General features: G+C 47.6%; 1 protein-coding gene and 1 long non-coding RNA gene across 2 annotated transcripts in view; one reads left to right on the forward strand and one right to left on the reverse strand.

Annotated features, from left to right (window-relative positions):
* Positions 1–7,793: 7,793 nt before the first annotated feature.
* On the reverse strand, positions 7,794–14,823 carry NOBOX (NOBOX oogenesis homeobox). Its single transcript, XM_057504863.1, has 6 exons — positions 13,579–14,823; positions 13,118–13,257; positions 12,789–12,874; positions 12,334–12,565; positions 11,758–12,062; positions 7,794–11,035 (listed from the first exon to the last, which is right to left on the reverse strand). The coding sequence occupies exons 1-6, from the start codon at positions 14,740–14,742 to the stop codon at positions 10,785–10,787; spliced, it is 2,178 nt and encodes a 725-aa protein (XP_057360846.1). The 5' UTR covers positions 14,743–14,823; the 3' UTR covers positions 7,794–10,784.
* Positions 14,824–23,268: 8,445 nt separating this feature from the next.
* The window catches only part of LOC130684322 (uncharacterized), a 61,757-nt gene continuing 57,540 nt past the window's right edge, over positions 23,269–27,485 (forward strand). Inside the window, exon 1 of the long non-coding RNA XR_008998577.1 lies at positions 23,269–23,836. This is a non-coding gene — a long non-coding RNA (uncharacterized LOC130684322). The remainder of the gene's footprint in view (positions 23,837–27,485) is intronic.

The raw sequence follows: 27,485 nt of genomic DNA on the forward strand, positions 1-27,485 counted from the left end.
GAAGTTCAGCTGAGGTTTTTTCACAAAGCCAGCTTTTAATATATGATAAATTAATATGTTTATGTTGTATGTAATCTAACAACTGGGCAATAACGATGATTATAATCCAAATTATTTGTTCAAATCAGTATTTGCATACTGGCCGTATGGCTCAAACAGAGCCTTTTCCAACCTTACATTTTCTAGGCAAATTCTCCCTTGTTTTCCCAAAGAGGTAAAATAACAACTTTTGAATGATACACATGCAAATTATTTTCTAAGGTGAATGACTTCTTTACTTGATGTTGCTAAGGCTTTCTGAGCATCTTGAAGTTGACTTCTGTAAGACTGAAACTGCCTTTAGATATTTAATATGCATTTGTTTAATTTGGTTATTCTCACCTAACCTGGGAAATTAAAAGACAGTTGGCTTCTACCTGTTTTTAGGTCCTTGGTTTCAGAAACAAAATACAAACAAACAAAACAGATATAAATTATCTTTCCTTGGTTGAATTGCTGAATTTTCTACACTTTGGGTTTTGAAAAGTTGGGTGCCTTCCTTCTTCAGACTTCCAGAATTTAATGCAATTTCTTCTTTAATCCTGACTGACATCATTGTCTTAGTAACATGGCAGTTTCTTGTGAGAGGTCATGAAAGGCACCATTAAACAACACTTTTTGGACAGAACTGTGTTTAAGACATGAATATGCAGTATTTTGTTGGTTTTTAAAGTGTAACCAGCATGGCATCATGTCTTCAGGAGACATCAATGATAGTCCTATTTATAGCACTTTTTCTGATGGTAACATGTATGGGGCTTAAACTCATATATAGATTCATAAGCTAAATTATTTCCTTTGTGCAGTTGGCCATATTGAATTTCTATCCATCCCTTTTACCTACTCACACAGCTTAGAAAGCTGTTCTTTAAAGTTTATTGTCACTATTAACCTTTCACTGAGAGTTAACTGTGATCTTAAGATTTTTATTGTGCACTACTTGCTCTATTGAGGTCATTTCTAATGATTTTAACAAGATCAGCCTACAAGTTAGTATCAGGAAGGCTCGCAGTTTGAGATGTGTTTACTTTCTATAATTTTGTTTTCTGTCTCTTAAACAACTTCTACATCCATGATGCAAGATAAATGGATTTTGTTCCTATGATGACTTGTTTTTTAAAAAATTTGCCTTTGGGATGGAAGTTATCTAACAGTCTTTGAAAATCTGTAGGAAATAGATTCACAGGTTCCCCTTCCCTCACTCACATATTTATTCCCCCAAATAAACCCACTTTCCTTTTGGACCCAAGTTGCTCTAGCCAGAACAGTCTGTTGCTTTTAAGAGTTCAGTGATGTCGCTCTTACCATAACCTCTCATTAATGAGGTCTAATTAGAGACTCAGTACTTGGGTAGAGTGGCCCTTTACAGACACAACTATTCCTCATACACACAAACCCGCCTCCCACCCCACCCCCCCAAGACACATTACTGAGACTTGTACAAGTTCGTACAGGATTTCTTACACCTCTACATAAGTATCTGGTGGTGGTGGCTCTATAACTAACAGTTTAGTGACCCTGAAGACTCATTTGCTATAACCATGACTCAGCTCAGGAGCTGCGTGATTGCAGTAGTTCCAAGCCTGTTGTTTAATGTAATCGTTTAACTCTGAAATGAGGTGTGGAGGGGGCCAAAGGTTACAAGCGAATGAGCTAAAGAGAAACATGCCAAACTCAGTCATGATTCAAGTGCACTGAGAACTTTCTCTATACTTAACCATTTTTGACCCACTTCTTCCAACCCATCCGTTTTAAATGACAATTACACTGTGGGACTTTCTGAAGCCTCATCTTAGAGGATGAGGTGGCAAGACAACCATTCAGTCTGCAGAATTCCCTGCGAATGTTGCAAAAACAAGGCTGTGAGCCCGAAGGAGACTGAGTGCAGGTGAGTGGATGAGGCTGTTTATTCTTTCTGGGTGGCCTGTAACAGGGAACGTGTGGAGGAAAGTTGCTGGGTTGGTATGTGCTGTAAACTTTTTCCAAGCTGGCGAGGGAGCTCCCAGGGAGTGACTGCTGATTCCTGCTGCTTGGTAAATGAGTCATGGGCCCGAGGGCAGAGCCTGCTACAGGGCGGGGCCGAGTCTGGCCCACAAAGTTCCCCAGGAGCACCAATGGGCAAATAAATATTTTCCTGGCAGTTTATCTGAGTGTTTCAGGGAGGCAATTATCTCTGAATGATGCACATGAATATTTAGAAGTAGAGTGGGAGCCGGGTTAGCTTATTGCCCTGAGATGGAGATTCTAAATCTGCTCACAGACCAAGGGGCTCCCAAACGCCAGGGAGGAAGTTCAGACTTCTGGAAAGAGTGGCTGAGAGTGGCTGACTGTGGGATACTATGGCAGAGTCTGCAAGAATCCCCACGTCCAGCAAGAGAGACTTCAGCCATCACAGAAGCAGTCTCAGGGAGAAAAGCAAAATGCAGAAGGTAAAGAAAGGACAGACCCTTGGATGGGACTCATCCTGCCAGTCCTTGATAGGAAGGAATGTTTTCTTACTGAGATCAGCTTATGGTCAGGATGAGAAAATCATCCACTGTTTGTGTCAAACACCCTCTCTGGTCACAGGGGAGCCTGGAGAGGGGACATGATGTGCCTACTGCCACATAGCTAGTTAGTTACAAACTACAGGTAAAAATGGCCTGGTTCACTTCTAGGATTTAAGCAAGTGATCTGAGTTTTTGCTCATCATGAAAGGTTAAAGGTGACTTGCCATAAAATGCAAAGACTGAGTAAAGAGAATATTTTTACTGTTGGCAGATTATTTTTGAGAGAGTGGGAGGAGCTGGTGGTCAGATTAGTGGCATTGTTAGTAAGCAGGTTTTGGGATAGACTTTGTTGTGACCAGGCAACAGATTGGAGGCGAAGTTAAGGTGTGCTCTTGACAGCCATTCATCATCCTCAGAGTGGGCCTTCAAGATCTGGAGAGTCGGGGGCATGTGAGTGTGTGAGAAGAGGTGGCTGGTTCACTGCAGGGGGGTGGACCAGAGGAGCTTTACTAGAAGGTGGAATTTCTGCAGACAGACTGGGTTTTCACCTTGAAATAGAATAATACTGGCATTAACAAAGAATGAAGGAAGATTTTTCCCAGTTCAAAAATCAAAGAAAATAAGTGTATGAAATGCATTTTAAAATATGACAGTAGTATAATGTGACAATAGCTTAATTTGATGGTATTTAAATTGGTTCTAGGGACATTTTTTTAGTTCACTAGGTATGAAAATGTACCTGGTTTCACCAATTCAAATAATTAAGAGATGTAGGAAATAATAGAAAAGTCAGACCAAAATGAATACTTGGCGAGAAGGGGGAAATAAAGAAGTGGGAAAATTAGAATGCTTGGAAACATTAAATACTTATTATTGTTGATAGCTCCAAAAGAGCCTCTAAAAATCAGGCTTCATCCTTGGCAGGCTATGGAATATGGACCGGGGCAAGGGTGCCGAGCTGGAGAGAAGGGCCCGTTGGGAAGGATTAGATGGAAGGGACGATATAAGCAGCAGGAGGGTGAAATTGCCTCAGAAAAGACCAAGGAATCTCTATGGGTGGAAATTCCATTCTCAGATAATAAGAACATGGCTGGAAGAATGTACTTGAGGCAATCTGACCAGCATGATGAGACTAAGAGACAAAATGGGAAGCCACCAATGAAGTAACAGTAGTGACCAGGCTGAGGGACAGCCCGACTGCTCTGGGCTCCCAGGGTTCGTAAATCATACTCGTAGAGTCTGGGCCCTAAACCTGGAGTCAGTTTGACATTCCTCCCATGCAGTCAGATTCGGTTAGTTTCTTCATGGTGTTGATCCATAGCTTTGCCCACAGCAACTGCTTCCCTCTTGTCCCAGGGGATGGAAGACCACTGCCCGCTGTTCTCCCTACTCCCGATCTGTTACTGTGGTCTCTCTGGAGGAGTGTGTTACAACCGTCTCAAATTTGACTGCATCCTCTTCACCGCTCCCATTGTCCACCAGGTTAAGGCTTGTCACAGCCGGGCTCCCTTGTCTCAGCCTCGCCCTCCCTTCTTTGCTCACCTTGTCCCATGCACACAGCTCTCTTTCCTCTAGGCCTGTTCTGTTCATACATTCCAATTCCCTTTCTCTTTCTGGAATATGTAGCTTCCTGTTCCCTTTCACCATTGCTCTCTTACCCCTCTTATAGTCTCATAACCAATGTCCCGATTTCGTTTTAACTCAGGCTGAACAGCACTGTTTTACATTCTTTAAACACAGACCTAGTGTCTAGGGACGTCTGGGGTTCTAAATCTGATTTAGGTCACACCCAGTGTTTGATTACACTCACCCTCGCCTTCTGACCTGTATTCTCTCTCTCTGAAACTATCAAAATATATTGCTTCTTGAACTTGGCAGCTCCTGACATAGGTTTACATTCTGTCCACAACTTACTTCTTTTGCAACTTTGGGTAATTCCTAAACTTCTCTGAATCTTAGATTTTCAACTGTTGGGTGAATAATACCTTCTGGGATTGTTGTGAAGTGAAATTACCTCTGAGAGAGTAAGATACACCATACATGCTGAATAAATGTTTATTGCCATCATTCCATCATTAATATTTTGTCTGAGGACCGATTTCTGGGTAAAGTAAGCTCTTTCACTCCCTCATATAGTCTAATAAAACATATGAACACACAAAATTGGCTGTTATTAGTAGCCTTTTACCTGATGAGGCTCTTTCAGTTTTTTAAGTGATATATTGACATTTAGGAAGCAAGACTTCTCTGTGTGCATTTGGTGAAGTGGAAAATAAATGCAAAAGAGTTCTATCTAGGCTTGATTAAGGCATTCTTAGGAGGTCATTTAAACCTGTGTTCTCTGCCAAGGGCGACAGTTGCATCTAATCTCCACAATTATTTGTCCAACCTCCTCCGCAGACCTACTGACCCAAATGAGCTTTTAATTTTTGTCCGTCACCCCTCTTCCAGCTCTTCCCACCTCTCCTCTCAGGCCGTGCCTTTCAGTCTCAGTGCCGCCCTTCCTTGGGCCCCATCCTCCCATCCTCTGTTACTGTTTCCATGAATCCGTGCTGAGACCATGCTCTTTTCCTCATGCTGCACCATCTGCCGGAGCAGTTTTCCAAGCTGAAGAACCTCTACTCCTTACCTGTGTCGCAGACCCTCATTCCCTGTCTCTTTCCCTCTTGTCCCAGTGGAGGGCAGACCGCTGCCCGCTGTTCTGCCTACTCGCGATCTGTTACTGCGGTCTCTCTGGAGGAGTGTGTTACAACCGTCTCAAATTTGACTGCATCCTCTTCACCCCTCCCATTGTCCACCAGGTTAAGGCTTGTCACAGCGCTAATCCACCAGACAAGCACAGGAGCATCAGATCAGCATCATGAATAAAGGGGCTCCCTTTCCCCAGTTTGCTCCACCCCATTATTTCTTTTCAGTTAACAGCATTTCTAGGTGACCAAGGTCGTTGTCCTCTCCACTTTCCAAATCTTTTTAACTAAGTTCCCGCCGCACCACACTGATCCTGCCTCTAAGATTTCTCACGTGGCTCTCCTCCTGCTCCCCGCCTTACGCAGGCTCTCCTCACTGCCGTGCAGACTGACCCAGCAGCCGGGTCTCCTCTCCCTGCACTGCCTCTCCAAGCCCTCTGATCTCCACTTGCCTTTCTAATAAACAAATTTGGGCAAATCATGCCCATGAGTTAAACTGCCAGGGCCTCTCTAATCACCCAAGGAATACAGCTCAAGTATCTCGGTGTTTTGTCCGAGGACTTCATCAGCTCCCCAGCCTCATCTACTCCCCCAGGCCTTCCACTGGCCTCTTCGCCATGTAATTCCAGCCACTCTGCTGCTTTCGGATCATCGTTCCAATCTCTCTGGCTTTACACTCAGTGTATCTTCTGCCTGAAACACCCCTCCCCCACTCTCGGCTTCTCCAAATCCTCTTCGTCAGCGCCAGGGACTCAAAGCTTCTGTAGCCCCAGCAGACAAGGCAGCCCCACCCTTTGGACTTCCATCACCCTTTGTTCTCGTGGCTGGCCCTTTACAGCGTCCTCCTCCTGTATTGTAACTGGTCATTTGTGTTGTCAGACTCCCCAGCGAGGCTGATGTCAATCCCCTGAAAGCTGCAAAGCCCTTTTAGTTATCTTTGTGTTCACCCAGTAGGTCACTCACCCGGAAGTCCCCATTGAATGACAGAATGAATGTCTGCCTTTATTTCTCGGGACATTGTTATGAAACTCAAGTGAGGGTATTTTTGAAAGAACAGTATGAACTATGAATGTGAGAACCCTAAGTCTCCCAGACTGTCCCTCTGGACTCAAATATCACCACTTCCCAGGGAAGGAAGGAGATGCTTCACTTCCAGGAAGTTTGACTTCCTCTTAATTAACCAAGACATGGAGTGGAACCAACAAGAGCCAAACGGTCTTTGGCTGCCTGTTGTTCTGCATTCTTCTTAAGCAAATGATGTTAAAATGTACTTTTAAGAATAAATTCTAATGGACTATCGCAGAAGTACATAAAAAATTTAAACATTTTTAACAGGTACAGAAAATATAATTGGAATCCTACAGGTTTTAGAGCATATTTTAGACAAGTTTGGAGCCCGTTTAGAGGGTTATAACAGCAAGAGGGAGGGATGTGCTACATGAACTGAGTTCATGCAACGAGCATAGGGCTGCTCAGGAGCTCGAACTGCAGGAAGGCTAAGTAAAGATTCAGGAGCCTTAAACTGCAAAGCTAGCATGGATATAGATGTCCTCAGCAAAGTATTACCGAAGGGTTTAGGTAGATAAAAATACAGAAAACCTAAATATTGCAAGAAGCATACTTACACTAAACAATTCTTTGTGGCTTATCTGCAATTCAAATTTAACTGGACATCCTATACATTATCTGGCAAACTAAGCTATAACCCAAATTACTTTAATGGTTCTGGTTCTAGGGTGTTTTGGAGAAAGAATTAGAATAGGCTTTCTTACTGTGAAAAACCAGAACATTTTAAGGCCACAATGAAATCGTGGTAGATTGGAAGGTGGTAGATTGCCATCTAGTGGACAGATCATGACAAGCGAAAGCTTACAGTGGAGTGAGAGATTTTTCTTGTGGAGTCTGCAAGGGAGGACTTGTGCTCTGGCCAACCGCGAAGCCCTGAGGGTGCATTGTTAAGAGGGCCGTGACCCCCAGAGAGTGGAGGCTGGGACGGGGTGAGGTAGAGATGCTGTAGTGTGCTGGCCCTGTGATCCAAGGTGAGAAGTGGCCTGCCTGATCATGCCTCTTTGGCCCCAACCAAAACCAAACCCACTGTTCAAGCTGCCTTCCTTCCAAATAAAGAAGGACGTCCTTCCAGAGGAGGAGAGCTCAGAGCGAGTGGAACTATCAAAAATGAAACTCTACAAATGTAATCATAGATCATTAGAATGATGAACTAAAGAGGTCATCCAAAAGGTGGCAATGTGGCTACCAGCTCCAATTTTAAAAGGGCAAAAAAAATGTAAAACTTCAAAGGCAGCACACCCTGGAATTCCAAGGGTAATTTCTCAAAAGGGGAAGCCCAGAAGAAACTCAGTGCTTCAAAGCATGCTGAAGACCAATGCTAACAGTAACACTCACAACAGCAATCATAAAACCAAGCGTGGAAGAGGAAGGACAGGGAAACATAAATATCTTCCTCAAGGCAGACATTAGGATGTCTACATAGAATTCAGAGAAAGCAGAAGTCCTTGACTCTTATGTTATTAGCCTGTTGTCTTCAGAAAGGAACATATTCTAGAAATTAAAAGGGATGGACAAAAAAATAAGATGGTCTTAAAACCCAAAAAGGAGTCTTAAAACTGATTTAAATGATTCTGTTTTTTTCCAGAACACAACAGGAGAGGATCTGTAGGTCAGAGGCGATTTTCCTAATTTTCAAAGAGATGTGTAGAAACTAAAGGAGAATAAATTTAATGTAAAATTCTCATACATTTCTAGGAGAGATTATTGAAAGTTTGTGAGCACTTAGATTAAAAAAATCATTAACGGAAGAGTGCAGGTGTTCCCTAAGAGTAAGTCGTGTCACACTCATTTCATTTATTATGTTCTTAGGTTTACAGGAATTGTTAAATTGTCAGAGTGCTATAATGAGAGTGTGTTTTGATGTTAGTGAGTCAGACAGTGAATGTTTTCCCAAAAACCCTTTCCCAAAGTCCTAGAGATGACAGAGGACGGCTCTGGGTGATAATATAGTTCAGGAGGATGTTGTAGCTAGTTTAACTCTCCACTCAAAATAAGTCCTCATTTGTGGAGTATTTTCAAGAAGAGACGTCAAAATATTCTGGACTTATTTATATCCTGTTTACTAGTTATCAATGACTTGTTTATAAAATGTAGAAAGCATACTGATCAAATTTGCAGAGCCAACATTTCAAAAAAAATGGCGAGTGTTATGGAAGACTTCAGAGCATCTTAATAAGCTCAATAGTGGCCAGAATTAACCCAATGAAACTGAACAAGCAATAGAAGTGATGTTTTTGTATATTTGGATTCAAAAAGTGTCAATTCTCCAAATACAAGAACAGAGAGAATGGTTTTAAAACAGCTTCTATTAAAATGAGCTAGGGTAATAGTTGATGGTAAGTTTGTTTCTGACCAAGAAATAGGAACTGGCTGCAAAAATAAAAATAAAAAAAAGCAAGCCAATTCCTCTGTCCAGACAGCATTAATAGGAGAGTGGCCTATATGATAGAGGTGACAGTCACACTCTACATCACGTTTGACCAAACTACATTCAAAGTAAGCTTCTGCTTTGGCACCATTCCTAAAAGGAACAGTCATAAATTCATAACCATTTGAAAAGAGGCATCGAGTGTGGTTAAGTGCTTGGAGACCAAGCCACACGGGCAGGTCTTCGAGGAATGACATATAGTTCTCAGATTTATTCTTTGTAGCATATACAAAGCAAAATTCAGATTAAACAATATTGACTTCCTCCTAATGGAAGGGCTTTGTAATAATTAAAATTTCAAAAACCTGATAGGCCCTTGTGTAAGGGAGTTAGCTGCCCCCTGCTCTACAGCCCACTCCAGCCTGCAAAATCAAGACTGATCCTGCCGTCAGTGGTCTAGAGGGAGTTCTGCCTTTGTCAGGTTTTTGCACCTCAAGTATTCTATGCTTCTAAGAGGTTTTCACCATTTTCTTTTTGTTTGGTCTATTATTCATCCTTAATTCTCAGTTAACTCATTTTACTTTTAGTATATTACTAGATGGTCCAGCATTTTTTATCGAAGTGTTGCATAAAAGCACAGATCTCAAAGTAGATCAGCCTTCAATTCTTGCCTTACATGTCTACAGTTACATTTGTCCCATACCAGTGTGCGACTGAGTGGCTGGAGCCGGAACCAGTTAAGGTCTGGAGGAGAAAATGTGCAGCCTTCCCATAAGGCTTTGAAAGCAGCAGAATGTTGTGGCAACTGATGGAAAGAAAGGAACAGCAAGAAGTAACTGAAGAGTTACCATCTCTCATCTCTTCCCCCATGTCTGCTTTTAGGATGCTTCTTACATCATGGGTCTCAGGAGACAATGTGAAAACAAGATAAGTGAAATGAATACTTTAAAAAAACCCAGTTATGAATGTCACGATACATTTAATATTTCAATGTGTACATTCAAATCCCCAAATTGGGGCAGCTGAAGCCTGGCTATTACTATCCTTGAGTGGCAATAGGAAAAGCTGCCTAGAATCCCAGAGCAGAGCTGCTCAGTATCGTCGGTCTATGGAACCCCACAGACAACGGACATGTGTTTGCACAACTGAGAAGTTTCTTCCCCATTTCCAAATAGTTTTCCTTTTCAATTCTTACGGGCCATAAGCCTAGAACTGTGATAAAGGATACATATTAATGATTGCTTTTAATACACGTTTTGGAAAATAAAATGTATTTTCCAAGAATCACAGCATTTGGAGGTCCAGAATGGCACCTCCACACTTCCCAAATACACTATGAAGTAGTTTGGATGAATACCCTCAAATCCTAGCTCTTTGGGCACTGGAGGGCCAGCTGATATGGGTGCTACTTATAAGGGTACCCTCTTCTGGGTGCTCCCACCCCTCATTCCTATGCCATCCCCTCAAAAAAGGAGCTTGAGGAGAATGGATCTCAGTTCACAATACCAGAGACTGGATCTAGAATATCCTTGGGCTTCTCTTTCAATCCTAACCCTACAGGGCCCGAATTCAAGAGAGGACGGGCCCAGATTTGCTCAGGTTTGGTCCTGAATTTGGGAATAGAACGTGATTTAATGGCAGGACTGAAGACAAGACCAAGATGCCCAGGTCCTCCTCCAGCAGGAGAGATGGGCCCAGGGAGGATGCCAGGGAGACCTCAGCTGGGCTGCCCAGGACTACATGCACCAACTGGGCGGCTGCGTGCTGCGCAGTGGACGCAACGGAGCTCTGAACTAGCAGGGGTGGGGGACACGTCATGGCAGAGACTCAAGGACAGACTAGTTTACTGCTTACAATGGACCCGTTGACCCATTCGTCTGCACAGAAACAACAAAGCGATACAATGTCCAGAAGTAATGCAGGTCATCTGCCTTCTTCAGGACACCATACAGAGGTGTGGAGAAAGCCCTTGTCCTTCTCAAATCGGTGCCCAGCAAGATGAGCCCACCCAGAGGAGCACCCGGCTTCCGCCCCTGTCAACAGAGTCCATAGTCTTTCCTAACATTTTTCTGCCGTCCCTCGCCAAGCAGCCTCTTTCCCCTCCTCCGCCCCACGGCTGTTCTTGTCTTCCTCTCAGACCTCGTCTGGCGCAGAGGGTTGCTCCTCTTGGGCCTTGCTGAGTGACGGCCTGGTTCCTGGTCTGGCCCCGTCGGGCGGCTGGCTGAGACCTGGAGAAGGCTGCCTGCCCACGGCCTGAGCACAGGGAGCTGGAAGCAGGTCGGGGAGGTAGCCGTCGGCCGCTGGGGGGTGCCCCAGTGCTTGGGGACAGAAGGGGCTGAGGAAAGGCAGTTCTGGCAGGCAGGGCTCACTCCAAGGGACCGTACCTGAGGGGTCAGAGCACACGAAAGATCAGACAGGACTAAGGGGATCCACCGCAGTGCAGCGTGGTCTGTGACAGGGTCTCCTTCCTCCTCCTCCACAGAAACACAGGAGGAGCCCAGTGCAAGTCCGGGTGGACTAGCAGCATCAGGTGCTCCCCTCAGGCCCAGGCTTGTGCCCGACACCAGGTCCTGTGGGGTGCTAACATCAGTGCCAAGTGCATCATGGGATGGGCCAAGTGCCCGAGGTATGCAGGCAACCGGAGGCCAAGAACCAACCGGATACATCTTTCTTTCCATCCCCTGGAAGTCAGTCTTAACAAGATGGACTTCTGAAACCTGGAAGGAACCAAGTGGCGCCCAGAGTGCTAACGTGGCTGCCATCTGCTTGGTGCCAAGTATTTCATTCAGATTGCTCTCATCCTCACCAAGTCCCCCCATGACATGGGAATATTATTCCTGTTCCTGAGTCCAGGAAACAGACTCTGGAGAGCTCGCACCTGCTGAGCTAGACTCCCCGTCTCTGGAGCTCCCTTGCTGGTTCTCTGCTCTGCAGTGTCCAAGAAAGAGGAGGAGGAGGAGCCTCACAATGACCCCCAGGGGCCAGGAAGAGCAGTTGGCTCACCACCGTGCCCTGCCTTGACCTCCTTCCAGCCGAGGAGGCCCCCTCTGTCCCTCCTCACCTTCCTCGATCAAGCAGGGTACCTTCGCTTCCAGTCCCAACTCACCCAGATTCCCGGTAGGGGGCTGCAGCAGGATCTGCCCAGATGGGGGGCCTGGGAAGTAGCCCTGTGATGGGCCCCCGCTGGGGCCATAAGGCAGCATGAAGAGGGAGTCCTCTGGCAGTGGAGGCGTCAGTGACCCGGGCACGTGGAAGGGGAAAGGATGCAGGTATGGAACCTGGGGCTGAGGGTGTGGGCAAAGCTGCGTCTGTGCACCCTGGGATAGTGGGAATGGGCCCGTCTGGTTGCTCTGCTGGTAATCCGAGGGTTCCAGCTCCTCCAAGTATGAGCAGGTGGGTGGTGGCGTGATGCTGTGGGGAACAGAGAGGCCCAAGGGTGGCCTCCTTGTCCCTAGCACTGGTATGCAGGTCCCTTCCCCTCCCTTCCTCTCCCCAACGCATGGCCTGCACTTGCTGCCCTCTCCTCCTCTTCCTGCCCCTGGCCGCTCACCCTTGTCCCTGAACTACTGCGTCATGTCCTAGATCCCTCCAGCCCAAACCCCCTTTTCCTTTAATCCTCATCACATTTACTACCCCTGCCTCTCTCAGCTAACCCTTTCCCCTACCCTAGTAGGTCCCATACCTTGGCCCCCAGGGCCCACAGGGACCATCCTTGTGGCTGCTGTCATTGCCAGGAGTGTCCAGGAGCAGGGGCATCAGTTGTGGGGTGTGGACAGGGCCAAGGGGAAAAGAAAGGTTGGCTCTTCGAACGGGTGGGGGGCTGAAGAGTGGTGGAGTCACGGTCACCCTCTGAGCACCCTCACCCTGCTGGGGTTGGGCTAGGGGCTGGTCAGATGTCAGCAGCAAGGGGGGCTCTAGGATCAGAAGTCAAAGCAGAGTTGTAAGGGTCAGGAAACGGCAGGCGCACACTGGGGCCTGCTAGACAGAAGTGGGCTGTGCCCAGGGCCCCCTGAATAGGCCCCAATGGGGCAAACACCAGAGAGCTTTGGCACTCTCATCTATCCAGAGAGATCCCCGTCTCTGCTGTGTTTCTAGCTGCATCTTCCCCAGAGAGCCCTCGGAAGGTGGTCAGCTCACCTGCAAGAGTACCCAGAGGGGGTTCACAAGGGAAGATTTCAGACCCTGAGTCCATGGGCACAGTCGGGGGCTGCTCGGCTGCAGAGCTGGAGGTGGACAGAATGTAGACTGTAGCCCCAGTGGGCCCTGGATTTAGACCAGGGCTACTGTGCTGGGAAAGGACACCAGATTCCCAAACTCTGCATCCCTGCCTCCCTGCCAGGCAGTGGCACCGTCCTGGCCCCATCCACCCAGATCCCTCTATCTATGAGCCTCTAACAACTCCAGATCTCACGCCGAGCCTTCCAACACTCAGACCCCAGGATCCCAGCTGAGACCCCACTTCCTACCTGCAGGGATGATGCGGGAGGAGACTTCCTTTCCCACACTGACTGCTGGCCGGGGCCGGGCTTGTGGGACCGTCCTTGCTCTCTTTCTCATTCAGTTTCTCCAGTTTTCGCCACTTTGCCCTGCGATTCTGGAACCACACCTGTCGGGGAGACACTTGAAGAGCTTGAGAAGCAGGGTGGCGAGTGGGACGCAGGTCCTGACGGTCACGTGGTGAGCGCCATGCCTTTAAGCGGTCACTTTACCATTTCGCTTCGGATGCCTCTCTCTGCCAGATGGGCTTTATAAAACGGTTCCTCTCGGTAGCCTGATACCCCCCTCTTCTAATATTCTAAGGCTGAAGCAGCGCGCCCACAGGCGAGAACACAGCCTGAGCCGGGCTGAGGCTGAGCACGCGCTCTGCTCTTGGAGCCCCGGCTGGTGGGTCCCCCGCCACCCGGGGCTGTTGGCCAGCCCCCTTTACCATGATGCGCTGCGGAGTGACCCCCACCGTCTGGGCAATCTCCCGGCGCTTATCGCTGTCCGGGTAGTGGTCTTCTTGGAAGAGTCTCTCCAGCTCCTCCAGCTGGTCTGGAAGAAGAAACTCACGTGGGGACAAACCCCAGTGACGGGCCGCAGAGGAGAAGGCAGGCGCCCTCCAGGCGGCCCGCTGCCCCCGCCCCAGGGCCCTCCGGAGCGCTCCAGTGACCTTCCCCACGGGGCTGAGCTTTGCGGCGGGGCGCTGTGTGGTCGTACTTTCCTGCCCTTTCTGACCTGGGCCCAAGTTCACTCTCCCATGAGGCAACGCAGCCTTCTGAGGGTCAGAGGTCATGGCCCTGCCACAGGTCAAGGATCCAGGACGAGGTGATGTACGAACGCCCCCCACTCCCGTCTTCTGGGTCGGCTGTGCGGAGCCTGCCTCTCCCAGAGATGACGCCAGAGCTCTTAGGGTTCCTCTCACCTTCAGGGACTTACCTGAGCGGTACAGGGTTCGGGTTTTCTTCCGAACCTGACAGGTCACTTCCGGGGGCCTCTTCTTCTGGTCTGTGTTTTGGCCCTTGTGGGCCAGTGTGCTCAGGAGGTTGGCCAGATGGCAGGGCCCCCGGCCCGACCCACAGGGCACTGGGTTGTGCACGGCTCGGGCTGAGGCAGTAGCACCAGGAGGTGACGTGGGCACCAGACCCACGGCGTTGGGATTTTTCTGCTTACTGGGGGCTGCAGAGTGGGACCTCTTGCCCTGCGTCTCCTCTCTCACCGGGACGGAGCAGCCTTCCGGCTGAGCCTGGGGTCCGGGCGCGGACAGAGTTTTGTCTCTGGGGGGAGCCCATGAGTCCAGGGGCTGGCACGCCCTCCCGGCAGCAGCCCCCATTGGCTCTGCCGGCGCCTGCGACAGCTTCTTCTCCCCCGAGACGGTGCGGGCGAGGGGCACTTCCTCACACGGGGCATCCTGGGTGTTGGGGCCTGAACTCCGCCGAGGTTCCCCCTCCTCCTCCTCCTGCCCGGCAGCCAGGGGCTTACTTCCACCTTCCCGGCCTGTGGAGAGCCAGCACCCACTGACCTCAGCACCAGGGGGGAGGAGGAGCCCGGCCACGAGGAAACGCCACCTCCTGCTCTGCGGCTGGCTGACCCGAAGCTTTAATTTGTCCATTTATCAGATGGAGTGATAATTCAGGTTTACCTTCCTAACTTAGGTATTGTGAGGGTCAAATCAGATAATCTAACTGCTTTGAAAAATGAAAGCAATATATGCAGCTCTGAGGGGGCCTGAGCTCACACCCATGAGGTAGGGGAGCACGCATCTCCATGAGCCCCTGTGTTTCCCCAGACAGCTGAGGCATTAACTGGAGGTTAGGCCGATGTTCAGGCATTTCCCAGGGACAAGTGTTGGGAGTGGGCTGAAAGGAGACAGAGATTGCAATTCTGTTTCTTCTAAGAACGGACCTACCTCCTGCTGCAGAGGAGGCAGCAGATAGAGCAGGCCAGGTGGAACTGGGTGGCCTCCAGGAGGCCCGGCAAGGATATCAGAGGAGCCCACAGGAGCGACTGCCCTCACCTTCCCCAGAGCTCGCTCTGTTCCTGCCAGCCCTCCCTGCAAAGCAGACCCTCCGTCAGGGGCCTCGGGCCCAGGCCAGCCCTCCTTTCACAGGCAAGGAAGAGAGACCCCACCCTTCCCCGCCCCCACCACTGGTGTGGAGAGCCACAACCACTCGACCACTCATCTGTGAGGCGCATCTTTTTCTTTGAGCCTGAGGGAGTCCTCAGGCACCCACCATGTCCCAGGCATTGTTCTAAGCCTCTTTCAAAGATAAGAACCGTATAGCATTTAACCCCCCCAGGAAGGCACTATTAATATCTCATCTTCTAACAGATGAAGAAATATGGATCAGAACACTAAGTGATTTGTCCAGGACCACACAGCACAGTGCTCTAAATCCCTGTACCCAGTCCTTCCCTGGTCACCCTCATCTCCACACTATCCATAAACCCCCACAACCCTCGACCGGAGTAGTGGTTTTCTTACTTTGAACTAAACTGGAGTATTTTTAAGTGCAAGCTAAGTAGTGACTAACATCTATTGTTACTTGAATGCAAATTACATGATACAATATTTTAAGTAATGACTTTCTACCGACCCAGAAAGAGACTTGGACCGCCAAGGACGGATGGGCTAAGGCACTTTGTCCAACCCTTTCTAGGGTTCGCCTTAGCCCCGCTGGCAGAAGGGGCCTGAAGTGGGAGGAGAGAGAGGGCAGGCCTCTGCGGGTGAAGGCGCAAGGCCGGATTACTGGAGAAGAGACAGCATGGTTTCACGGCATTTTAGGAGGGCTTGTAGCCTAGCAAAACCAGCGCATGCTAGGTGCTCAATAAATGCCACCTACCAGCGTGCTATGCCCTGGGGAGAAAGGTGATGGTGTCGGACCGGACCAGGAGAGCTTGGGACCCCACCCCGCCTTGTCTCCCCCGCAGGAAGACAGGTCGGACCCCGGGGCTGGAGGGTGCGACGGGGTGGGTTCCCCGACCCCGCCCCACTGCCCACGCCGGGGGCGCTCACCCCGCGGCTCCTGGCAGGCCTCCGGCGCGGGCTCCATGGCCTGGACTCGGCGGCGGGCGCGGGCGCGGCCTAATGAAGCCTCCGGCGCGGGCAGGTGCGCGGCCCCACGGGCGGGGAGCCCGCGCCCCCACCCTGCCGCGGGGCGAGGCGGCGGGACGCCTCGTGGGGCAGCTGCGAGCGCCGGGCGGCGCCGGCGGCCAGGTGCGGGGCTGGGCGGGGGTGCACGCGGAGGCGCGGGCGGCCGGCGTGAGCTCGCTCGGGGCGCAGGGCGGTCCTGGAGCCCCAGCACCCGGGCGCACTGGGTGAGGGCCTGGGGCATGGCCTGCGGCTGGGACAGGCCCTCCGGGAGACCCGGGGAGGGCGGCTTCTGGATCCCCGAAGGGAGCCCCGGGCCTTGGCGGTCGGTCTCCATGCCCCCCGGGTAGAGGAGCCGCCCGACCCGGGTCTGCGCTGAAGGCCCCGAGAGCGGCGGGCTGCAGGAACCCAGCTGCAGGGTGCCACCCTCCCGGACGGGGCCGAGTGCAGGGCCCCGGGGCCACGCACAGGCCTCAGAAGGCAGAGCAGGGCGAGGTTCGTCCTGTTCCCGCCCGCCTGGGGTCGCAGCTTTACGCTCTGAACATGAACGGGGGTCCTGAGGAGATCTCAGGCGCGCAATCTAACTCCTAGTTCGTGTAATGTTTCTTGCCTTCTTTATAAAATTTTAGAATTTAAAATTCTTACTAGCTCTTCCACACATCTGTTCTTGAGCGAGAGGCCCCGGCCGGATTGAAACAGGTGGTTGGAGCTGGGAGGGAGGGGAGTGGGGCGTCCAGAACAGAATCCAGGTGTTTCGCTTTTAGGATTTAAAAGTTTGTGGACACCAGCTGCTTTCATGCTGTAATCACCTACTGGGTACATTTTCCTGTGCCTTAAATCCTTTGGAGGGGCTTGACCTACACATGTGGACTTCGGAGAGTTGTGAGAGCTTTAGTTCTTTCTGAAATATAAAAATATAAACAGAGTAACTTTGTGACAATATGATTAAAACTTCGGTATCTGTGTTTCCTTCTGTTTCCTGTAAGACTCATATATGGTCTGGTAAATGAGGGGTTTAGAAATAGGGCTGGAGATGAAGCTTTGCCGGCCACGTGAGCAAGGAGTGGGGGCAGCAAAGTGACTGCATGAAAAACCAGGCCTGTTGGCGGTGACATGGTGTAGAAGGAGCACAAACGTCTGATTAAGCAGTTAGAGGACACCTATTGTATGCCAGGCTCTGCACAGGCCCTGCCTTACCCACGGGAGCTTCCCCAGGGAGAGGGGATGAGAACAGAAACACGAGTAAATGGACAGTGTCATGGCAGCGTGGCCAGCGGTGAGTTAGAATCTGCACAGGCTAATCAGGAGCCGCCCCTGGACTAGGATTGGGGGGTGAAAGCAGGAAAGGCCTTCTTGGAGAGAGTGAGCCATGAGCTGTGAGCTGAAGGTGGAAAGGAGGCACGTTCAACGCAGAGCTTACCCTGTCACAGCCCTGCTTCAAGTGTGCGGTGCCCCTGCCCGCCCAGGACATAAAGACCAGGCCCCAGCCGGGATAGGACCCTTCCACACTCCAGTCCTTTCAGCTGCCCCCTCAGATGCTCAGTCTGCTTGCTGCACCCAGGGGATGCCAATCTTATTGCCTCTCTTGACCTAGTGTTTCTCAGCCTGTCCTTAAAACCCTCTGGAATTTGTTAAAATTGTGGCTCCCGGGTTCCATTCCCAGAAATTTGAATTGGTAGGTCCAGACAGGAACTCAGAAATAGCCATTGCAACACACCCCTCAGGTGATTTTTATTCATCTTAGAGAATGAGACACTCTTAGACCTTCCAGAAACCTGGGTCGAGTAAAACCATGGGCCTGGGCGTGGGTACGTTCTCCCAGGTCCTGCCGAGGGGGCAGGAAATGGCCTTCGGTCCGTTTGCTGAGGTGTCTGCTGCATTGAGGAACAGGGCACAGCTAATTTCTTAATAGATTATCCCAGCTCATCCAGCTAGGAGTGAATCACCCTCTCTGCCATCGCTCTTGTTTTTCCTCTGTCTGGTTGCCCTCTGCCCCGTGAGGGTCAGACAGGCAGAGCCACAAAGCAGCCACAGACCTGGCACAGCCCTCGCACAGTGAGAGGGAAGGGGTCCGGCCGTGTGAGAAGGTGTGCCTGCAGCTGAGGGCCTTGAAGATTTTGGCATCGTCTAAACACATACATAATTGAATTTGTTGGGCTTGGGCTATGACAATAGAAAAATTCAAGTTGTCTTTCTCGGTGTTAATATTCTTGGTTTGCTTTTGTGTGACTTTTTCTTTCTTTCTTTTTATAAATGACAGTTTTGCTTCTTTACATGAAAATTTGATCTAATGGCCACAAATGAATTTGGCCTACTAAGGCTGGGGAGAATGTTTTGATGTGTTTTGTTGAGAAGGAGTGGTATTTATAATACACACTATTAAAAGTCCAGGGAAGGCGGTAGGGAAGAAAGACTCCTCTTTACAGGGAGGATAAAGTGGTGGTGCTTTAGGGGCAGTTGGGAATGTTTATTTCTAAGTCTTTGGTTACATTTCATCTTCATGATCTTCAGACAAGTTCAGATGCTCAACTTTATTTAGAGGGAAGATTTTTATTTTTTGGTTTCTTAGTTTTCAGAGCCACACTGTAAACCACCACCACCACCTTCTTCCTTCCAACATCTTTGTCTTCTCATGACTAGGAGAATGGCAGGACAGAAAGAAACACGTCTGGTGCTGGAGAATATAATCAATCATTTCTTTCTATTTAGAGTTGACCGTATAATTAGGTTAAGCAAGTGAAATAAGTGTTCTTTGTCCTTCCAGCCTCTCTTTCTATAATGAAAAGAATAGCCAGAAAGAAAAATTTCAAAGCAGAAACACAAGGTAGCTGTTCTTGTCCCGTGTGCCAGGCCCAGGTGTGGATGACAACGGGTCACTGGGAGGCCTGGGACCAGAGAGGCAAGATACCTTGGGAAGGACAGGCAGAAATCTGGACAGGCGCTGGGTAGAGAGGGGTCATAGTCACAGCAAACACGGGAGGCAAGGGCCCTGGGAGACGGCCGGGAGGGGCAGCCTCATCCAAGACGGGGGAGGGAAAGGGAGGCTGGCGCCAGTCACACGTTCCGGGACCGGGATGTCCTGAGCCTGAAGACAGCAAGCAGGTGATCAGATAAACACCGTGGGCCATGACAACAAGCTGATGGTGCGCAAGGCCGGGCACTGTTGGGAGCTGCCCAAGTCTGCCCGGCAGCTTCCTTCGGAAATCCCAGAAAAGGCTGGCTTGAGTTGCCGGTGAAGGACATTGAGAACACCTGGCTCCGTGGGACCTGCCCTGGCAGGGAGAAAACAGGTTGCGGCATGAGTCAGCCTAATACCCTCTCATCCCCGTGCCCCCAGACGCTCCAGGTTTTATGCTTCTACCAAGAACAGTGACCATGTTTAAGATGTGGTGGCTGTTGCTACGGTTTAATCAGGCTGTAGGAATAATAAATCGCTGCCGCTTGGATTTGGCATTTAGGAAGCACTTCCGCATCCATTCTAGCCCCTCCTCCCATGGGCAGGGTTTTGGATTAATTATAACACAGCATTCAGGGCCCCCTGGATCCTGGCCGAGCCCTGCCCTCCCTTCATGCACATCCGTGCCTACTTCCCCTGAGCCCCCATCCTCCTCACGGGCTTCAGTTCCAACCCAGTAGTCCTCTCAGAATGGCCTTTGCCTCTCGTGCCTCCGGGCCACAGATCACGTTGTTTTATTGGCTTGAAACATCGTCCCTTCTCTGTCATTTCTGTCAAAGTCTTACTCATACTTCCAAGCCCAGCCCGAATATTCTCTTTCCTGTGAAGCCTACTCAGCTTTCCCCAGCCAGGATAAGTGCTCCCTCCCTCCCCCTCCCTCTGTGCTGTGTTAGCCCTGATATTGCCTCACTTCATGCAGTTCAGTGATCCGATTGGAGTTTCGTATGTCCTCCCCTGGACTGTGAGTTCTTAGGTCTGAACACACATCTGTTCATGGCAGGCACTTTCTACTGGCTTTACAAATAACTCGCTGGACCTCGTAACAACTCTGGAAGGTTCTATTATTAGCCTCATTTTATTGAAGGAGAAACCGGTGCAGAGAGTGTGCCAAGGTCTCACAGCTGGTAAGGGCACACCCAATATTTGAACCCAGTTAGACTGGTTCCCGCTCTTACTCCCAATCACTAGGTGACGCTTCTTATTTTATTTAGATGTGTGTCATGACCCTCCAGTGCTTGGCATAGTGATTTGCACATGGGGCATCAATAACTTATTGACCAAATAATGACTGTTATTGATCAACATTGCTGGGAGTTAGGGAGCCTGGGAGGGAGAGAAGGGGGGCTGTGGCTATTCAAGGGAGCAATAGTGATGGACTGTTCTGAGACTTGACTGGGGTGGTGGTCACATGAGCTCACACAGGAGATTTGAGGCTTAGAATTTAATATACACATATATACATGCAAATGAGTGCATGGAAAATTGGTGAAATCTGAGTAAGGTCTGTGGATTGTACCAATGTCATTTCCTGGTGTGATATTGTAGTTACGCAAGAGGTACCACTGACAGAAAATGGGGAAGGCATACAGGATTTCACTGTATAATTTATTAGCGCTGCTGTGAATCTACAATAATCTCAAAATTAAAAAAAAATTTTTTATAATTGATCCTGGTGTTTCGACCACAAGTTCAGTTCTGGACTCGGTTAAATTTAATTCACAGAAATAATACTTTGTGTAGAGAAGCACTACTAACCTTTGGATTTAGATTTAAATTATATCTATTTCTTTAACAGGGCTGTGGATAGGCAAGCAGGGGAATTTAAATCTAATAGGAAAGCAAATTTACTAGGAAAATTTTGGTAAATACAGAATGATTGGAAATGGAAAAAAATTATAATTTCCCATCAAACAATAATTAACAGTTTGGTGCATTTCCTCACAGCATTTTTGCCATTCTTGTGTTTAGTATATGTTTGACATGATTGTAATTACCCTCCATGTATATTTGAGCATGTCTCCTCTCAAATGTACTATGAATGCATAGTTCTGTGTCACTGCAGTCCTCAACATTTATTGAGTGGTAGTATTGTAATTTAACTATTTTGCAAGGTTAAAAGGCAAATTTGCAATAAAGCTTCTAATTCTTTTTTCCTCTTACAAGCTCTTTTTAAAAGAATCTCTTTAGTTGGGGATTGATCTGGTCTATGTTTTTTTTTACAGTTCCTAACCTATAAGGAGCCATGAAATTGTTCACTGTGCAGAAATAGGCAGTCAGGCTGGCAAGTGTGGAGCCCCAGTGTTTGTCCAGGAGGAGGCTGGGATTCTGAGGTCACCACCCTGACAGGCCAGCAGGGCAGCTGTAGTGAGAGGAGGTGCCCCGAACAAGGTGCTGTTCCCTCCTTCAGTGTCCTGGAGCCACACCTCTGCCGGTAGCCTGACAGACTTTTCTGGCGCTCAGGATGGGGTCAGTGCCTCCCATGAAAAGGTGCTCTGCCAGGAGATGTCAGGGTGCGGACGAGAGTTCTGTCTTACGGCCAGAGCGTGCTCCCCATAGTTCCCCTGGTGCTTTCAGGTCCTGGACTCATGTCCTCCTGGGCTTTGAAGACTTTGTGGGCCCCCATGACCCAGGCACCCTCCAGGTCTGGTGAAGAGTGTGAACGGTGGGCTCATGTCATGGTCAGCAGGCTCCTCCTTATGGGGCTCCAAACTTCTAGGTCCACTAACATTAGGGTGACAAGCCTAGGCTTTGGAATTGAAGATGAGCCACCCTTGTCTTTGAAAGTGTCCTTTTGCCTGATACCCGTCAGGGCCAAGATCACTGGCGTGGGTTAGAAGCCAGGGACAACTGCCTTTGCATGGAGGAAACAATGGGGAAATACGAGGCTTGCATTAGTGAGGTAGACAGAAGAAATGACAGAAGACTAGGTTGATGACCCAAGAGGTAATCAGGGCTGCAAAACCTGTCACTCAGTTTGCAGGGAAGACGAGGAGCAACAGAAACAGACTCAGGCTTCAGTTTGCAAAAGGCTTCTGATGGTCTCCGTCTCACAAGCCGGGCTGCTGTGTGTGTGATTGAATCGGTGTGGGCTTTGTCTGGGGCACCCGAACTTCAGTTGGGCTGTCAGTCGGAGCAGCCCCTGGAGATGGAGAAGAGAGCAGCAGAGGGGGGTAAAGCTGCGTTCAGAAATGGAGATGTAGTAGACATCATTAGCTGCATCTTCTGCAACTGTATCTTATTAGCTGAATCAAGAGATCTGATTTCTGATCTGAACCCTTTGAAAGTTCAACTGTCTGGCTCCTCTGTTGACTTGGGCTCATGCGCTGAGGACTGATGCCTCTCAGACTTTGCCTGACTCCCTGGGACGCCTCCGGTCCTCCCTGTCTTTGTAGCTGCCCCCCAGCTGGCATCACCCTTGTTTCTGCTCTCTCCCTTACAGCCTACATCTAAACTGCTGGAATAGACCTGCCACTTCCACGTCAAAAATGTATCTCAAGTCCTTTACTTCTCTGCACTGCCGCCCCTCTGATTCTAGCCCCGTTCCTCTCCTGTCTGTTCTCCAGTGACGGCATCCGAAACTTGCCCTCTTCTTTCTGCACCTGTCCCACTATAATCTGTTCTCCACAGGCTTGCAAGGGAGATAGTCTTAAAATGTAAATTAAGCCATGTGTCACTCTGGTATTTACATGCTTTAATGATTTTCTATTGTACTTAGAGGAAAATGAAACTTTGTACTTGAGTTCTGCACGCCCTGCATTATGAAGTTTACTGCTCCAACGTCATCGCTGGTGACTATTTCTATCCTTCTAGCACCTTGAACAAATCAAGTTTTTCCTGTCTTGCTGTCTTTGCATACACTGTTCCTGTTTCCTGGAAACTCTTCTTGCAGTTAGTTCCTACTGAGATTTTGTTATCTACTCTTATCCCTCAATGAGGGCTCCTTTGGCCACATTATCTACTTAACACTTGCCTCCTAATATTTTTTGTTTCCATGACAACTTTTAACATGTACTTATATTTTCGTTTGTTTACAGACTATCTCCTCTACTACATTTTAAGCTCCATGAGTACAGATACTACACTGGTTTGTTTCACCAATATATACATGATGATACAACACATCTGGCATAGTGGCTGGCCTGTAAATGTTAAAAGATTTGTTGAATGAATGAATGAACTAATAACATGGGTGTCTCACCAATGGGTTTCAGCCCTGGGCAAGTTCACTCTGGATTCAATGAGACTGAAAAATGACAGTGGAATGTTCTTGGGGTGAAAGGGTTTTTACCCAACTTTATTCACATGATGGTAGGTCAATCACTAGAATCCCATCCACTGAGAGTGAGTCTGCGTGCAGCAAGCCCGTCTCTGCCTCTGGGCCTCTCTGCCCCCACAGCCGTCTCAGTCTCTGTCCTTGGCACTGCCACCACTCCAGCCTCTGCTCTCCTGCAGCCATGCCACCGTGTCATCCAGAGCACTGGGCGGAGCTCTTTATATAGTGTCAATAACAATGCCTTGTCCACACATGTGTAGTGAGCTAGCTAACAGGGCCAGGTGAGAATCCTGGCCACAGGAACCTTCAGTTTATCTGCAATGGAACTTTTAGTTGGAAGGGGAAAAAAAGGATTATCAGATGCATGGCACAAATGGAAGTTTCTGGTATGTCACAAGCTGATACATAATAGGTATTTCATAAGGCCAGGAAGTTGGTATGCCTTCTGAAAGTGTTGGCCATTTGAGAACTGAAGAATCCAGAGGCTAAGGATAAAATGTAGCATTTTGGTTCCTGCTGTAGAGAACACAGCAAGACCTGGCATTACTCTTTGGTAAAGTCCATATTTACCAGAGGTCATGGTTTTTAGAGGAGAAGCAAGAGCTGGAGCTGCAGCCTATTAGGGCCGGTGCTGTTTTCAGAGATGGGCACGAACAACTTTGTACTGAAAGTGAATTTCTTGTAGACAGTATATAGGTGGGTCTTGCTTTTTTATCCAGTCTGACAATCTCTACTTTTATTTATGATATTTAGACCATTTACATATGATGATTGATATGACTGGGCTTAAATCTATTGTCTTGCCATTTGTTTCCTACTCATCATTTTTATTCATCACAGCTATTTTTGATTCCTCTTTCTATGCCTCGTTTTTGAGTAACTGAGTATTTTTTATGATTCACTTTATCTCATTTGTTGACTTATTAATAGTAAGATTTGATTTATGATATTCATTGATTTTCTTTTCTCGTGGTTGCTTTAGGTCTTGTAATGTATTTAACTTATCATGATCTACCTTAAGTGACATTATACCACTTCATTACAATATAAGAATATTACAACAATATATTTCTATGATTTCTCCTCCTATCCTTTGTGCTGTTCGCCATGTTTTCTTTCTACGCTATAAATTCCATAATACATCATTATTATTTTTGCCTTCAATGGTTATCTTTAAAAAATATTTTTAAAATAAGAAAAAATACGCTTTTGTTTTATTTACTATTTGTATGTGTTCATTGCTTTGGAAAGAATAGACTTTCCTCTAGTATTATTTCCATGTTAAAGAAATCCCTTTGGTAAAATTCTGGTTATGAATTCATCTATGTTTACATGTCTGAGTGGTCTTTGTTTTGCCTTCATTTTTGAAAACTGGGTATATAATTCTAGATTGACAGTTTTTCTTTTTAGTATTTAAAGCTGTTGGTCCAGTCTTCTGTCTTACATTGTCTTAAAGGGAAGTCTACTATCTTTCTTATCCTTGTCCCTCTGCACATGTGACTTTTTTGTGTTTAGCTGACTTTCAGATTTTTTCTTGATCACTGGTTTTAAGCAGCTTGATTATGATGTACCTTAGCGTACCTTTCTTTATTGCATCTTGTGCTTGGGTTCATATAGCTTCTTGGATTTGTGCATCCATATTTTGCATCAAATTGGGAGATTTTTCATCCAGACAATATGCTGGGGTAATTGTAGGGCTCAGCTCATTTATTTCCCTTTTCTCAGGAATGACTATCCTGCACTGGTTGTTGTTCAATGTCTGAAAATCACTGTTTCATATACTGTGTATAGTTTTTAGTTGTTTAAGATGGTACATAAATCTCATGTCTGTTCCTCCATATTGGCTGGAAGTGGAAACTCACATAAACTACTTTGTAAATTTCACATAGCTCTTCACTACCTACAGGATAAAGTTTAAACTCCTTACTTTAGCATAGGCAGTCCTTTTCAAGGTGCCTGACAACCCTTATGCCCCACTCCATCCACTTTTAGTAATCCAAAACAATTTGCCAAATCTTGATTATAAACTTTTTCATCCTCAGTGCTTATCTCTGTCCAGGAAGACCTTCTTCCAGTGTATCCCCCATCTGACCAAATCTACTTATTTTTTAAGATCCAGCTAAGTTATCAATTCCTCTGTTAAACTTTTCCAGACCTCAGTGTCGCTTGCTGTGTTCCCAAAGCACTCAGAACATGCCTCTAGTATGCACTTAAGACACTTTTATGGAGTTTCGTGACTTGACTTTTCCACCTGACTGAAGTCTAATCTCCTTGAGGGTATAACCTCTGCATCTAATTCACATTTTCATCCCTCAGCCTAGTTCAGTACTTTACATGTAGTAGGTTTTTGGCAAATGTTTGCTTAATGAATGAATGTCTTGTCATAGTGTAGAAACTTGCTTTCTGAAGATAGGATTGGCTTGCTTATTTGAGAAGCTTGGGAATGATAAATAAGCAGAGCTCATGAGACTTGGACTAGCATAGCTGCCATTGTCTAGCAGGTGTTCCATATTGTGTTAATCAGCTAGGATACTGATCAGGTGCTGGTTCCATTCTAGGACATTATGCCATCATTAATACAATTCATCGTCAATAGATGTTTTTCTTTCTCTCTCTCACAGATGGTGGAGTTCTATGAGAAGTGAGTGCAGGAATGGTTATTCCTTGAGAGTCCCTTGGAGTTAATACAATAATTTTCAAAGCATCAGCTTAAACTCTGAGAAATAATTGGAATCAGGGTCCTTCTAGCCTGATTGAAGGCCACTCACTGACTTACAGACTTAGGACCCAGCCTCTGAACTGCCTTGGACATGTACAATCAGGATCATGTATATTTGAGATTCAAGGTTCTTGTCTGTTCTTGAAAGCTGACAATCTGGGAAAGAGCAAACATTTTGGAAGCGTACCTCCATCACCAAACAGGTGTGTCACTAAATAAAACAAAGTACTCCAGGACAATTAAAAAAAAACCCTGAGTTTATTTGCACCAGACAAGAGAAGACACACTGCTGAAGAAATTCACTGACAGTTAATGGCAGGAGGTGGGGGGCAGCGTGGGGCAGGGGAGGGAAAGGGTGGAAGTGGGACCAAAGGGCTTTATCCACTCCAACGGGGGCTTCAAGGTGTTGATGTTAAGTAATGAGTGAAAACTTCCTCTTTGAACAGGGTGAAGGAACAGGACAAGTCTGTGAGTGTATACATGATTGACTAAAACAAGTCCCTTTGTCAGAAAACAGTCTATAGCTCAGTCCCCATCAGGGTCTGACATATCAGATTACCCACAATTCTAAGTCCTTTATCAGCTTGTGATGGTGGTTTGATGAAAGTTCATGGTTGTGTAACGATTTTAACCTGATTGGAAGCAGTTTTGGTGAAATTCAGCATTCAATTTTGATCTCTCCTAGGCATGTGCAGATTATAAATGGGAGACTTTCCTTTTATAGGTGTGTTAATGTGATTTATCACTTATAGAATTTGGGGGTTGGGGTGGGGCATACCTGATTTAGCTTGGAGAAGGGGATAGCATGGGCTCTATGTTGGTGGGGGAAAGTAAATGATGTTACAAATCTAAGGCGGTCAACACATGAAACTTATCACATGCTAAAGAAAAGAACTTGGGCTTTGGAGTAGGGAGAGCTTGGTTTTTGCAATTGATAAAGTCACCTAAGTCTCAGGGTTTTCTTTCATGTAAAACCAATAACACTACTAGTTTCATATCAGTTAATCAGAAGGTGAAATGAAAGAATGTATGTAAAGCAACTTCCAAAGTGGCCTGCCTGCTCCTTACAGGATGAACAGTGACTAGGTGATGGCTTTCCTCCCTTGCACACGCCACCCACATGTGAATGCCTCCAGTGCCCTCCGTCTACTTCTGGACTCGCCTCTGCCTGAGCATGGCCCTCTTGTGCTTGCCCCCTCTTTCCCACATAATTCTCCTTTTATTTCTCCCTTCTCTCTATGTCTAATATTTGTAGGACCTTTTTTATATTATTCATTAATAAGTTAGATTACAGCTTCAGTACAGCACCACTCTTT

Source organism: Manis pentadactyla, chromosome 7 (genome assembly GCF_030020395.1).
Source record: "Manis pentadactyla isolate mManPen7 chromosome 7, mManPen7.hap1, whole genome shotgun sequence".
Taxonomy (NCBI): Eukaryota; Metazoa; Chordata; class Mammalia; order Pholidota; family Manidae; genus Manis; species Manis pentadactyla.